This window comes from Oncorhynchus keta, chromosome 35 (genome assembly GCF_023373465.1).
Source record: "Oncorhynchus keta strain PuntledgeMale-10-30-2019 chromosome 35, Oket_V2, whole genome shotgun sequence".
Taxonomy (NCBI): Eukaryota; Metazoa; Chordata; class Actinopteri; order Salmoniformes; family Salmonidae; genus Oncorhynchus; species Oncorhynchus keta.
This window is the reverse complement of record NC_068455.1, coordinates 71,746,472-71,760,940: the sequence shown is the minus strand read 5'-3', so window position 1 is coordinate 71,760,940 and position 14,469 is coordinate 71,746,472. Positions and strand designations below refer to the sequence as shown.

At 44.5% G+C, this 14,469-nt stretch overlaps 1 protein-coding gene across 2 annotated transcripts in view; it reads left to right on the top strand.

Annotated features, from left to right (window-relative positions):
- The first annotated feature begins 854 nt into the window (after positions 1-854).
- Positions 855-14,469, top strand: part of LOC118376321 (arrestin red cell-like) — a 110,123-nt gene continuing 96,508 nt past the window's right edge. The window contains exon 1 of one of the 2 annotated variants that reach the window (XM_052497650.1): positions 855-1,104. In XM_052497650.1, coding sequence (XP_052353610.1) covers positions 1,082-1,104 — 23 coding nt within the window. In that variant the 5' untranslated portion in view covers positions 855-1,081. The remainder of the gene's footprint in view (positions 1,105-14,469) is intronic. The other variant, XM_052497649.1, reaches the window with a different exon arrangement.

Here is a 14,469-nt window from a genome sequence, read left to right as displayed (position 1 = left end):
GAATACTTTTAGACTTTTACTCAAGTAGTATTTTACTGGGTGACTTTTACTTTTAATTGAATCATTTTCTATTAAGGTATCTTTACTTTTACTCAAGTACTTGAGTACTTTTTCCATCACTGCCCAGCAGGACATTTCTTTATCCAAGACCTGTCATGAGGTACAGCTTGACACTATGGCTCCCTATAGGGTCCACAGATCTATTGCTAGGCAACGTTTGAATAATGTTGGTAATTATGATATTACTAATAATGGGGTCTGCATTATATGAATGGTGTCCGCTGGATTACAAGGGGTTGATTAGAGGCCGTTTTAACTGAATTAGAGAGGCACCTTGGTTCTCTCTCTAGTGTTGGCGTTCGGGTTGTGGTTGAGGTTAGGGTGGAAACAGGATGTGGAAATGAGGCTAGGGTTAAGGTTATGGTTGAGGCTGGAGTTGAACCGGCATGTGGACATGAAATTAACCTGAACCCTAACCCTATCTTCATGTCCACATCCTGATTCCTCCTTAATTGATAAGAAAGACACACCCTCTACCATTTTTCCCCCCTTATTCCATTGGTGGTCCCAAAGGCAAGGGTGGGCTGTGCCTGTTTGTTGTCCATTCACAAGCCTCTGCCGAGTCCCCAACAACCGGATGTTCCGGTTTTAAGGTGAAGTAAAATTATACTTTTCCCCCCCTTCTCGTTAAGTCCAGTCAGGACCAATATGAAGCAGGCGCAGCCCGCCCTTGATCTAGTTTCAGGCGTTTATTTTATGTCTGCTCGCCTTTCACTGATGCACATGATTCCGAAGAAGCGATTGGTCGAGTGCGGTGTCTGTCAGACGGTGAGGGCGTAGCTCTGTATTTCGCTCACTGTCAGAGCTCGAGGGACGAAACGAAGGGTTCGTTTCCGTTTGTAGGCTGCGGAAACCGAGTTTCACAGAGCTACACAAGCCGAACAGAGACCGATTGGAGCTCGATCCTACGACCGAGAGGAGGAAAGAGGACAGTAATTGAGGAAGACCTTGTAATCAAAATACCGTCCAAATTTACACTAATATTACACTTTAATAGCACTCAAACCCAGTGCCTGCGAAGATGGGAGACAAGGCGGGGACCAGGTAAGGATAAATTATCAGTCTTTGGTTGTTTTTAGCGTTTACATTTTTCTGGTGATGTTTGTGTTATTTGGGAAAATAGGCAAACATAAGGAAGAAAAGGTATCCTGGTTTCGCATGCAGAGACAGGGCATGAAAGGCAAGCAGCACACTGGACGAGGTTCCCTAAGCAGCAATAACAGAGGGTTAGTTGAGAAGAGTGGAGGTTTCGTTGGTTCAGGGGAGAGAGATAGAGGGACAATGATGAGAGAGAGAGAGTTTTAAGTGCGAATGAAATCATATCATCAATTTGCAAGCGAACTCGTACTTCGCATTAGGCTATGGGCTTGTGGCGATACAGTTATCTGGAATGCAAAACACAGGGTTCGTTTGTACCTGTCAAATTTAGTGTAGGGAGGGGCTAGTCTATATTGTCGAAATGAACCTCAATCTGATTAATTCTACCCTACTCCTGCTAGATTGCTAGTTCCCAACGTCAGACAGCCACATATTGTATCTGGTTGAAACAAAGTGATGAACTCGGCTACTGTAGCCACAAGCGACTTAATACATTGTTTATAAAAAAATATATCACCGTGTGCGGCAGCATCATTGTCAACGTTGTAACTATCTTATTACAATGTAACGCAACCTAGACTCAAATAGACTAGCCTACTGTAGCCACTTCGTTAACGATAAACATAGGCTACTTCCTCTTTAAAGTAGCAAGTAAAGGGACACGTGTTACCCTGAAAATGTCATGCGACTGTCTGTCAGTTTGTCTGCAGTTTCTGTGAAAATCCAAATGTAACGTTAGGCTACTATTGTGTTAGTTTACCGCAGCACCGAATCATGACAGGGTGACACCCCCGACTATGACGTGGGTTTGACGTATGGTTCTGGTTTAATTCTAATGCACAAATGTGGGGGTGGGGGTAGGTCAAGCCTTGGAATTTAATGTGGTCTGAGAGAGAACAATGGGATCCATATGAAATACTCTCTACTCCCTCCCTCCCTTTCACCCTCTTTCAATTCAATTACAATTTAAGGGCTTTATTGGCATGGGAAACATATGTTAACGTTGCCAATGCAAGTGAAGTAGATAAGAAACAAAAGTGAAATAAACAATAAAAATCAACAGTAAAGATTACACTCACAAAAGTTCCAAAAGAATGAAGACCTTACAAATGTCATATTATGTGCAAATAGTTAAAGTACAAAAGGGAAAATAAATCAACATAAATATGGGTTGTATTTACAATGGTGTTTGTTCTTCACTGGTTAACCTTTTCTCGTGGCAACAGGTAACACATCTTGCTGCTGTGATGGCACACTGTGGTATTTCACCCAGTAGATATGGGAGTTTATCAAAATTGGGTTTTGTTTTCAAATTCTTTGTGGATCTGTGTAATCTGAGGGAAATATGTGTCTAATATGGTCATACATTGGGCAGGAGGGTAGGAAGTGCAGCTCAGTGTCCACCTCATTTTGTGGGCAGTGAGCACATAGCCTGTCTTCTCTTGAGAGCCATGTCTGCCTACGGTGGCCTTTCTCAATAGCAAGGCTATACTCAGTGAGTCTGTACATAAATCAAAGATTTACTTAATTTTGGGTCAGTCACAGTGGTCCGGTATTCTGCTACTGTGTACTCTCTGTTTAGGGCCAAATAGCATTATAGTTTGCTCTGTTTTTTTGTTAATTATTTCCAATGTGTCAAGTAATTATCTTTGAGTTTTGTCATGATTTGGTTGGGTCTAATTGTGTTGCTGTCCTGGGGCTCTGAGTCGCTCTCTATCTCTCGCTCTCTCTGTCTCTGTTTGAAATAAATGAAATACATCAAGTTCTTCCACACTGATCTCAACAAACCATTTCTGTATGGACCTCGATTTGTATATGGGGGTATTGTCATGCTGAAACATGAAAGGGCCTTCCTCAAACCTATGCCACAAAGTTGGAAGCACAGAATCATCTAGAATGTCATTGTATGTTGTAGCGTTAAGATTTCCCTTCACTGGAACTAAGGGTCCTAGCCGTAACCATGAAAAACAGCCCTAGACCATTATTCCTCCTCTACCAAACTTTACAGTTGTCACTATGCATTGGTGCAGGTAACATTATCCTGGAATCCGCCAAACCCAGATTCATCCGTCTGACTGCCAGATGGTGAAGCGTTATTCATCACTCCACAGAACGTGTTTCCACTGATCCAGAGGCCAATGGCAGTGAGTTTTACACCACATGATGATCTTAGGCTTGTGTGCAGCTGCTCGGCCATGGAAACCCATTTCATGAAGCTCCCGACAAACAGTTTTTGTGCTGACGTTACTTCCAGAGGCAGTTTGGGACTCGGTAGTGAGTGTTGCAACCTAGAACAGATTATTTTTACGCGCTACACGCTTCAGCACTCGCCGGTCCCATTCTGTGAAGTTGTGTTGCCTACCACTTCGCAGCTGAGCCGCTGTTGCTCCTAGACGTTTCCACTTCACAATAACAGCACTTACAGTTGACCGGGGCAGCTCTAGCAGGGCAGAAATCTGACAAACTGACTTGTTGGAAAGGTGGCCTCCAATAACGGTGCCACATTGAAAGTCACTGAACTCTTCAGTAAGACATTTCTACTGCCAATGTTTGTCTATGGAGATTGCATTGCTGTGTACTCAATTTTATGTGCCTGTCAGCAACGGGTGTGGCTGAAATGGCAGAATCCACTCATTTGAATGGGTGTCCATATACCTTTGTATATATAGTGTATTATTTACAAATAATGTGATTGAAAGAACCAGAATTATCATCAGGATATTTTCTACTGTTTTTATTTGTTGGCTTTAGGTATTTTGTATTTTACTTAGTTGATGATGGAAGTTATAGGCCTACTGCTGCATTGGCTGCACTGCACTGTGATGTATCATCTCTGAGTTCTAGGCTTTCAGATCTTTATGATGAACCACTGTGACAGTTATTATGAAAGTGAAACTGCTTCATGAAAAATGCGCATATTGAAAATAATCAGACCTGCCACGCAGATGGGTAGAAATGGTAGGATAAATTGTAAGCTTTCCGAATGGTCTTTTACTATTACACCCGTTAAACAAATGTGAACGCGCAAAATCACGCGGAAATCAAAGGCCCGTCCAAATGATTCGTTATGGCGCGGTCCCTGTAATAAGAATACCATGGCAACTATTGTCTAATAATAATAACAATGAAATAATAAGAGTCAATGTCTACAACTCCATTCAGATTAAACAACTACCTGTCGGTTGCACGTTGTAGCCTACTCCTTCTTATTTAGTCATTTGAATTCCATTTTGCATTGATCAGCCTAGTGATCAAACCGTGTCCTATTCATCTGGGATATTATAGAGGACACAGGATAGTATATCGTGGGTCTACTACATATCATCCCAGGTTATAAGGCATTTCATTACCTTCACTGTGGGAAAGTGTTGCTATGCTTCAGTTTGCTGCCGTGTGACCTGGTTCCCATTTGTCTCCAGTGATCATAAGGTCATATAGATCTAAAATAAGTGCATATTGTATATTTACAATCCCCCTTATTCAAACGTCGTGCTCATTCAGCTAGATCCTATCAATAGACCTTATCACTTAGTAAGAAATAACACCGTTCTCCATGCTCCATCAGAAATAACACCGTTCTCCATGCTCCATCAGAAATAACACCGTTCTCCATGCTCCATCAGAAATAACACCGTTCTCCATGCTCCATCAGAAATAACACCGTTCTCCATGCTCCATCAGAAATAACACCATTCTCCATGCTCCATCAGAAATAACACCATTCTCCATGCTCCATCAGAAATAACACTGTTCTCCATGCTCCATCAGAAATAACACCATTCTCCATGCTCCATCAGAAATAACACCGTTCTCCATGCTCCATCAGAAATAACACCATTCTCCATGCTCCATCAGAAATAACACCGTTCTCCATGCTCCATCAGAAATAACACTGTTCTCCATGCTCCATCAGAAATAACACCGTTCTCCATGCTCCATCAGAAATAACACCGTTCTCCATGCTCCATCAGAAATAACACCATTCTCCATGCTCCATCAGAAATAACACCGTTCTCCATGCTCCATCAGAAATAACACCATTCTCCATGCTCCATCAGAAATAACACCATTCTCCATGCTCCATCAGAAATAACACTGTTCTCCATGCTCCATCAGAAATAACACCGTTCTCCATGCTCCATCAGAAATAACACCGTTCTCCATGCTCCATCAGAAATAACACCATTCTCCATGCTCCATCAGAAATAACACCATTCTCCATGCTCCATCAGAAATAACACCATTCTCCATGCTCCATCAGAAATAACACCATTCTCCATGCTCCATCAGAAATAACACCGTTCTCCATGCTCCATCAGAAATAACACCATTCTCCATGCTCCATCAGAAATAACACCATTCTCCATGCTCCATCAGAAATAACACCATTCTCCATGCTCCATCAGAAATAACAGCATTCTCCATGCTCCATCAGAAATAACACCGTTCTCCATGCTCCATCAGAAATAACACCGTTCTCCATGCTCCATCAGAAATAACACCATTCTCCATGCTCCATCAGAAATAACACCATTCTCCATGCTCCATCAGAAATAACACCGTTCTCCATGCTCCATCAGAAATAACACCATTCTCCATGCTCCATCAGAAATAACACCTTTCTCCATGCTCCATCAGAAATAACACCGTTCTCCATGCTCCATCAGAAATAACACCGTTCTCCATGCTCCATCAGAAATAACACCGTTCTCCATGCTCCATCAGAAATAACACCATTCTCCATGCTCCATCAGAAATAACACCATTCTCCATGCTCCATCAGAAATAACACCGTTCTCCATGCTCCATCAGAAATAACACCGTTCTCCATGCTCCATCAGAAATAACACCGTTCTCCATGCTCCATCAGAAATAACACCGTTCTCCATGCTCCATCAGAAATAACACCATTCTCCATGCTCCATCAGAAATAACACCGTTCTCCATGCTCCATCAGAAATAACACCATTCTCCATGCTCCATCAGAAATAACACCGTTCTCCATGCTCCATCAGAAATAACACCGTTCTCCATGCTCCATCAGAAATAACACCATTCTCCATGCTCCATCAGAAATAACACCATTCTCCATGCTCCATCAGAAATAACACCGTTCTCCATGCTCCATCAGAAATAACACCGTTCTCCATGCTCCATCAGAAATAACACCATTCTCCATGCTCCATCAGAAATAACACCATTCTCCATGCTCCATCAGAAATAACACCATTATCCATGCTCCATCAGAAATAACACCATTCTCCATGCTCCATCAGAAATAACACCATTCTCCATGCTCCATCAGAAATAACACCATTCTCCATGCTCCATCAGAAATAACACCATTCTCCATGCTCCATCAGAAATAACACCATTCTACATGCTCCATCAGAAATAACACCACTTGGAACAGACAGGCTGCTCAACCTTATTCGGAGTGTCCTTCACGTGTAAAAGGTGAGGTGGAATTATGAGGGAATGAAGTCAAGGTCAGGATATGGTGTATCTGTAGACACACCTCCATTTATTCAATCTCCATCCCAAACGAATAACTAGTGAATAGCATGCATAGCACTAGTGAATAGCTATTCTCATGCTGAAGTTCAGGGTCAGAATACACCCAGAGAGAAAAGTTGTGTGAGCCCTATCTGTGTGTGTGGTGTGTTTGTGTGGTGTGTTTGTGTGGTGTGTGTGGTGTGGTGTGTTCGTGTGGTGTGTTTGTGTGGTGTGTTTGTGTGGTGTGTGTGTTATATCTGTCTCATATATGTGTGTGGGACATGCAAGTCTAACTGAACCATAGGCTACCTGCCGCCCCTACACTCGAACCACTAGTCTACCTGCCGCCCATACACTCTAACCACTAGGCTACCTGCCGCCCCTACACTCTAAGCACTAGACTACCTGCCGCCCATACACTCTAAGCACTAGGCTACCTGCCGGCCCTACACTCTAAGCACTAGACTACCTGCCGCCCATACACTCTAAGCACTAGGCTACCTGCCGGCCCTACACTCTAAGCACTAGACTACCTGCTGCCCCTACACTCTAAGCACTAGGCTACCTGCCGCCCATACACTCTAAGCACTAGACTACCTGCCGCCCCTACACTCTAAGCACTAGGCTACCTGCCGCCCATACACTCTAAGCACTAGACTACCTGCCGCCCATACACTCTAAGCACTAGACTACCTGCTGCCCCTACACTCTAAGCACTAGACTACCTGCCGCCCATACACTCTAAGCACTAGACTACCTGCCGCCCATACACTCTAAGCACTAGACTACCTGCTGCCCCTACACTCTAAGCACTAGACTACCTGCCGCCCATACACTCTAAGCACTAGGCTACCTGCCACCCATACACTCTAAGCACTAGGCTACCTGCCGCCCCTACACTCTAACCACTAGGCTACCTGCCGCCCCTACACTCTAAGCACTAGGCTACCTGCCGCCCCTACACTCTAAGCACTAGGCTACCTGCCGCCCCTACACTCTAAGCAATAGACTACCTGCCGCCCATACACTCTAAGCACTAGGCTACCTGCCGCCAATACACTCTAAGCACTAGGCTACCTGCCACCCATACACTCTAAGCACTAGGCTACCTGCCGCCCCTACACTCTAACCACTAGGCTACCTGCCGCCCCTACACTCTAAGCACTAGGCTACCTGCCGCCCTTACACTCTAACCACTAGGCTACCTGCCGCCCCTACACTCTAAGCACTAGACTACCTGCCGCCCCTACACTCTAAGCACTAGACTACCTGCCGCCCATACACTCTAAGCACTAGACTACCTGCCGCCCATACACTCTAAGCACTAGGCTACCTGCCGCCCATACACTCTAAGCACTAGGCTACCTGCCGCCCATACACTCTAAGCACTAGACTACCTGCCGCCCCTACACTCTAAGCACTAGGCTACCTGCCGCCCATACACTCTAAGCACTAGACTACCTGCCGCCCCTACACTCTAAGCACTAGGCTACCTGCCGCCCCTACACTCTAACCACTCGGCTACCTGCCGCCCATACACTCTAAGCACTAGACTATCTGCCGCCCCTACACTCTAAGCACTAGACTACCTGCCGCCCCTACACTCTAAGCACTAGACTACCTGCCGCCCCTACACTCTAAGCACTAGGCTACCTGCCGCCCCTACACTCTAACCACTAGGCTACCTGCCGCCCATACACTCTAAGCACTAGACTACCTGCCGCCCATACACTCTAAGCACTAGACTACCTGCTGCCCCTACACTCTAAGCACTAGACTACCTGCCGCCCATACACTCTAAGCACTAGACTACCTGCCGCCCATACACTCTAAGCACTAGACTACCTGCTGCCCCTACACTCTAAGCACTAGACTACCTGCCGCCCATACACTCTAAGCACTAGGCTACCTGCCACCCATACACTCTAAGCACTAGGATACCTGCCGCCCCTACACTCTAACCACTAGGCTACCTGCCGCCCTACACTCTAAGCACTAGGCTACCTGCCGCCCCTACACTCTAAGCACTAGGCTACCTGCCGCCCATACACTCTAACCACTAGGCTACCTGCCGCCCCTACACTCTAAGCACTAGACTACCTGCCGCCCCTACACTCTAAGCACTAGACTACCTGCCGCCCATACACTCTAAGCACTAGACTACCTGCCGCCCATACACTCTAAGCACTAGGCTACCTGCCGCCCATACACTCTAAGCACTAGACTACCTGCCGCCCATACACTCTAAGCACTAGACTACCTGCCGCCCATACACTCTAAGCACTAGGCTACCTGCCGCCCATACACTCTAAGCACTAGACTACCTGCCGCCCCTACACTCTAAGCACTAGGCTACCTGCCGCCCCTACACTCTAACCACTCGGCTACCTGCCGCCCATACACTCTAAGCACTAGACTATCTGCCGCCCCTACACTCTAAGCACTAGGCTACCTGCCGCCCCTACACTCTAAGCACTAGACTACCTGCCGCCCATACACTCTAAGCACTAGACTACCTGCCGCCCCTACACTCTAAGCACTAGGCTACCTGCCGCCCCTACACTCTAACCACTAGGCTACCTGCCGCCCATACACTCTAAGCACTAGACTACCTGCCGCCCCTACACTCTAAGCACTAGACTACCTGCCGCCCATACACTCTAAGCACTAGGCTACCTGCCGGCCCTACACTCTAAGCACTAGACTACCTGCCGCCCATACACTCTAAGCACTAGGCTACCTGCCGGCCCTACACTCTAAGCACTAGACTACCTGCCGCCCATACACTCTAAGCACTAGGCTACCTGCCGGCCCTACACTCTAAGCACTAGACTACCTGCCGCCCATACACTCTAAGCACTAGGCTACCTGCCGGCCCTACACTCTAAGCACTAGACTACCTGCCGCCCATACAAGACTCCGGACAGAAACCGGTTTTCACATAATTCAATCAAGGACTGCCTGCGCATCAAAATCACATCCATCTCACCCGACATCCACAAGATTGTGTCCAGGGGAAATTCAACTTTTCTCATTAAGTAACCTAGTGGCCTGTATGACTGTATTTAGTAAATACTAATATTATTGTGAGAGGTTATCCAGGGATATTTAGGTCTTAAGCTGACAGTATTTACTAAATACTAATATTATTGTGAGAGGTTATCCAGGGATATTTAGGTCTTAAGCTGACAGTATTTAGTAAATACTAATATTATTGTGAGTTCTTATCCAGGGATATTTACATCTCAAGCTGACAGTATTTAGTAAATACTAATATTATTGTGAGAGGTTATCCAGGGATATTTACATCTCAAGCTGACAGTATTTAGTAAATACTAATATTATTGTGAGTTCTTATCCAGGGATATTTACATCTCAAGCTGACAGTATTTAGTAAATACTAATATTATTGTGAGAGGTTATCCAGGTATATTTACATCTCAAGCTGACAGTATTTAGTAAATACTAATATTATTGTGAGTTCTTATCCAGGTATATTTACATCTCAAGCTGACAGTATTTAGTAAATACTAATATTATTGTGAGTTCTTATCCAGGGATATTTACATCTCAAGCTGACAGTATTTAGTAAATACTAATATTATTGTGAGAGGTTATCCAGGTATATTTACATCTCAAGCTGACAGTATTTAGTAAATACTAATATTATTGTGAGTTCTTATCCAGGGATATTTACATCTCAAGCTGACAGTATTTAGTAAATACTAATATTATTGTGAGAGGTTATCCAGGGATATTTACATCTCAAGCTGACAGTATTTACTAAATACTAATATTATTGTGAGAGGTTATCCAGGGATATTTACATCTCAAGCTGACAGTATTTAGTAAATACTAATATTATTGTGAGAGGTTATCCAGGGATATTTCCATCTCAAGCTGACAGTATGTTCTGTTTGTTCAGCCGTTACAGGAGCAGACTATCCCCATACATACATTCAGACACATTTTGAAATTGACATTATTGTTTTATGTAGGATGTTATATTTTTGGCCAGTTGCAATTGTAAGTAAGCCCAATAAAAAAAATCTCACTTCGATTAGGCCATGTTTTTCTTTCTTTAAAAGATGCTGTTAAGCCTCATAGCCTACCTCAGACACTTAAATTATTTTATATAGGTCTAGGCTCGGATGAAATAGACTCCATTTAAGCCCTAACGTTGTTTGGAAAGTCAAATTAAAATGAAGATTGTTTTTGAAATGAATTTCTCGACTGGTGTAGTTTTTCTCCATCTGTTGCTGTGCGCCACTTGCAGAACAAGTCAGCTATATTTTCAGCACCAGGCGCTGTTCACCTCCTATTGATTGTGCTGTGGCTGCAGCTTTACCTTTCAGCACCACAAAGTGGTCCCCTGCCTGCTTTATTAGTTGACTGTCTTCCGCATTCTCTCCCTCCTCCTGCAGTTCAAGTTCAGATGCAGGTTTTGCGTTATTTAGGGAGGGTAACTTCCTTCTTGGGACATTGCATTTGGGACTTGATCATTTTTATGATGTATCTTTAAAAAAAAAAGAAAAACCCATTTATAACTAATTTTGGGGGGGCCAAATAATAATGCTGGTGGGCCAGATTTTGCCGGCGGGCCGCCAGTTGGGGAACCATGACCTAGATCTTCTGCACAGATTCTGTCAGACCTGGGCACTAACATTAAATCTCAGTAAGACAAAAATAATGGTGTTCCAAAAAATGTCCAGTTGCCAGGACCACAAATACAAATTCCGTCTAGACACAGTTGCCCAAGAGCACACAAAAACCATACATACCTCGGCCTAAACATCAGCGCCACGGGTAACTTACACAAAGCTGTGAACGATCTGAGAGACAAGGCAAGAAGGGCCTTCTATGCCATCAAAAGGAGCGTAGAATTCTTCATTCCAATTAGGATCTGGCTAAAAATACTTGAATCAGTTATATAACCAATTGACCTTTATGGTTGTGAGGTCTGGGGTCCGCTCACCAACCAAGAATTCACAAAACATCAAATTGAGACTCTGCATGCAGAATTCTGCAAAAATATCCTCCATGTACAACTTAAAACACCAAATTATGCATGCAGAGAAGAGTTAGGCCGATACCCGCTAATGATCAAAATCCAGAAAAGAGCTGTTAAATTCTACAACCACCGATTCCCAAACCTTCCATAACAAAGCCATCACCTACAGAGAGATGAACCTGGAGAAGTCCCCTAAGCAAGCTGGTCCTGGGGCTCTGTTCCCCAGGACAGAAACACAATTAGACCCAACCAAATCATGACAAAACAAAAAGACAATTATTGACACATTAAATAGAATGCTATTTGGCCCTAAACAGAGAGTACACCGTGGCAGAATACCGGACCACTGTGACTGACCCACATTTAAGGAAAGCTTTGACTATGTACAGACTCAGTGAGCATAGCCTTGCTATTGAGAAAGGCCGCCGAAGGCAGACCTGGCTCTCAAGAGAAGACAGGCTATGTGCTCACTGCCCACAAAATGAGGTGGAAACTGAGCTGCACTTCCTAACCTCCTGCCCAATGTATGACCATATTAGAGACACATATTTCCCTCAGATTACACAGACCCACAAAGAATTAGTAAACAAACCCAATCTTGATGAACTCTCATATCTACTGGGTGAAATACCCCAGTGTGCCATCACAGCAGCATGATTTGCCACAAGAAAAGGGCAACCAGTGAAGAATAAACTCCATTGTAAAAAAAAATCCCTTTTGTACTTTATCTATCTGCACATCGTTACAACACTGTATATAGACATATTATGACATTTGAAAGGTCTTTATTCTTTTGGAACTTTTGTGAGTGTAATGTTTACTGATCATTTTTGATTGTTTTTTTTCACTTTTGTTTATTATCTACATCACTTGCTTTGGCAATGTTAACATATGTTTCCCATGCCAACAAAGCCCTTCGACATGAATTGAGAGAGAGAGAGGAGACAGAGAGAGAGGAAGACCCACTTCCGTTTTTAGGACAAGGAGGAGACTACATACAGTATGTGCATCAGTGGGTGTAGCTGGTAACAGGAAGTGGGGGGTCAAGGGGTTATTAAATGTTGCCAAAGGAGGAGAGAGCAAGAGAGACTAGACTCCTCCCTCAGGTCTGGTAGTTTTAAGATGATTGCTCTTAGGCTACCTACAGTATGTACTTACAAATGAAGTGTGTGTATGTGAGTGTGTGTTAGTGTGTGTGTGCGCGCATCATATCTCTCCATATACTGCGTGTGTTAGTGTGTGTGTTAGTGCGTGTGTTAGTGCGTGTGTTAGTGCGTGTGTATGTGAGTGTGTTAGTGTGTGTTAGTGTGTGTGCGCGCATCATATCTCTCCATATACTGAGTGTGTTAGTGTGTGTGTTAGTGTGTGTGTTAGTGCGTGTGTATGTGAGTGTGTTAGTGTGTGTGTTAGTGCGTGTGTATGTGTGTGTGTTAGTATGTGAGTGTGTTAGTGTGTGTGTTAGTGTGTGTGTTAGTGTGTGTGTGGGCATCATATCTCTCCATATACTGAGTGTGTTAGTGTGTGTGTTAGTGCGTGTGTATGTGAGTGTGTTTGTGAGTGTGTTAGTGTGTGTGTTAGTGTGTGTGTGGACATCATATCTCTCCATATACTGTGTGTGTTCCCATGGCGTCTGCGTGGTACGTTCTCCTCTCCTTTTAGGTAGATGGCCTGGATTTTATTTTCATCTCATTCACCTACTGTCCTGATCTGTCCATTCCTGTCCTCTACCTGATCTGTCCATTCCTGTCTTCTACCTGATCTGTCCATTCCTGTCCTCTACCTGATCTGTCCTCTACCTGATCTGTCCATTCCTGTCCTCTACCTGATCTGTCCATTCCTGTCCTCTACCTGATCTGTCCACTCCTGTCCTCTACCTGATCTGTCCATTCCTGTCCTCTACCTGATCTGTCCATTCCTGTCCTCTACCTGATCTGTCCATTCCTGTCGTCTACCTGATCTGTCCATTCCTGTCTTCTACCTGATCTGTCCATTCCTGATCTGTCCTCTACCTGATCTGTCCATTCCTGTCCTCTACCTGATCTGTCCTCTACCTAATCTGTCCATTCCTGTCTTCTACCTGATCTGTCCATTCCTGTCCTCTACCTGATCTGTCCTCTACCTAATCTGTCCATTCCTGTCTTCTACCTGATCTGTCCATTCCTGTCCTCTACCTGATCTGTCCTCTACCTGATCTGTCCATTCCTGTCGTCTACCTGATCTGTCCATTCCTGTCTTCTACCTGATCTGTCCATTCCTGTCTTCTACCTGATCTGTCCATTCCTGTCGTCTACCTGATCTGTCCATTCCTGTCCTCTACCTGATCTGTCCATTCCTGTCCTCTACCTGATCTGTCCTCTACCTGATCTGTCCATTCCTGTCCTCTACCTGATCTGTCCATTCCTGTCATCTACCTGATCTGTCCTCTACCTGATTTGTCCATTCCTGTCTTCTACCTGATCTGTCCATTCCTGTCCTCTACCTGATCTGTCCATTCCTGTCCTCTACCTGATCTGTCCATTCCTGTCTTCTACCTGATCTGTCCATTCCTGTCCTCTACCTGATCTGTCCATTCCTGTCTTCTACCTGATCTGTCCATTCCTGTCCTCTACCTGATCTGTCCATTCCTGTCCTCTACCTGATCTGTCCATTCCTGTCCTCTACCTGATCTGTCCATTCCTGCCCTCTACCTAATCTGTCCTCTACCTGATCTGTCCATTCCTGTCCTCTACCTGATCTGTCCATTCCTGTCCTCTACCTGATCTGTCCATTCCTGTCCTCTACCTGATCTGTCCTCTACCTGATCT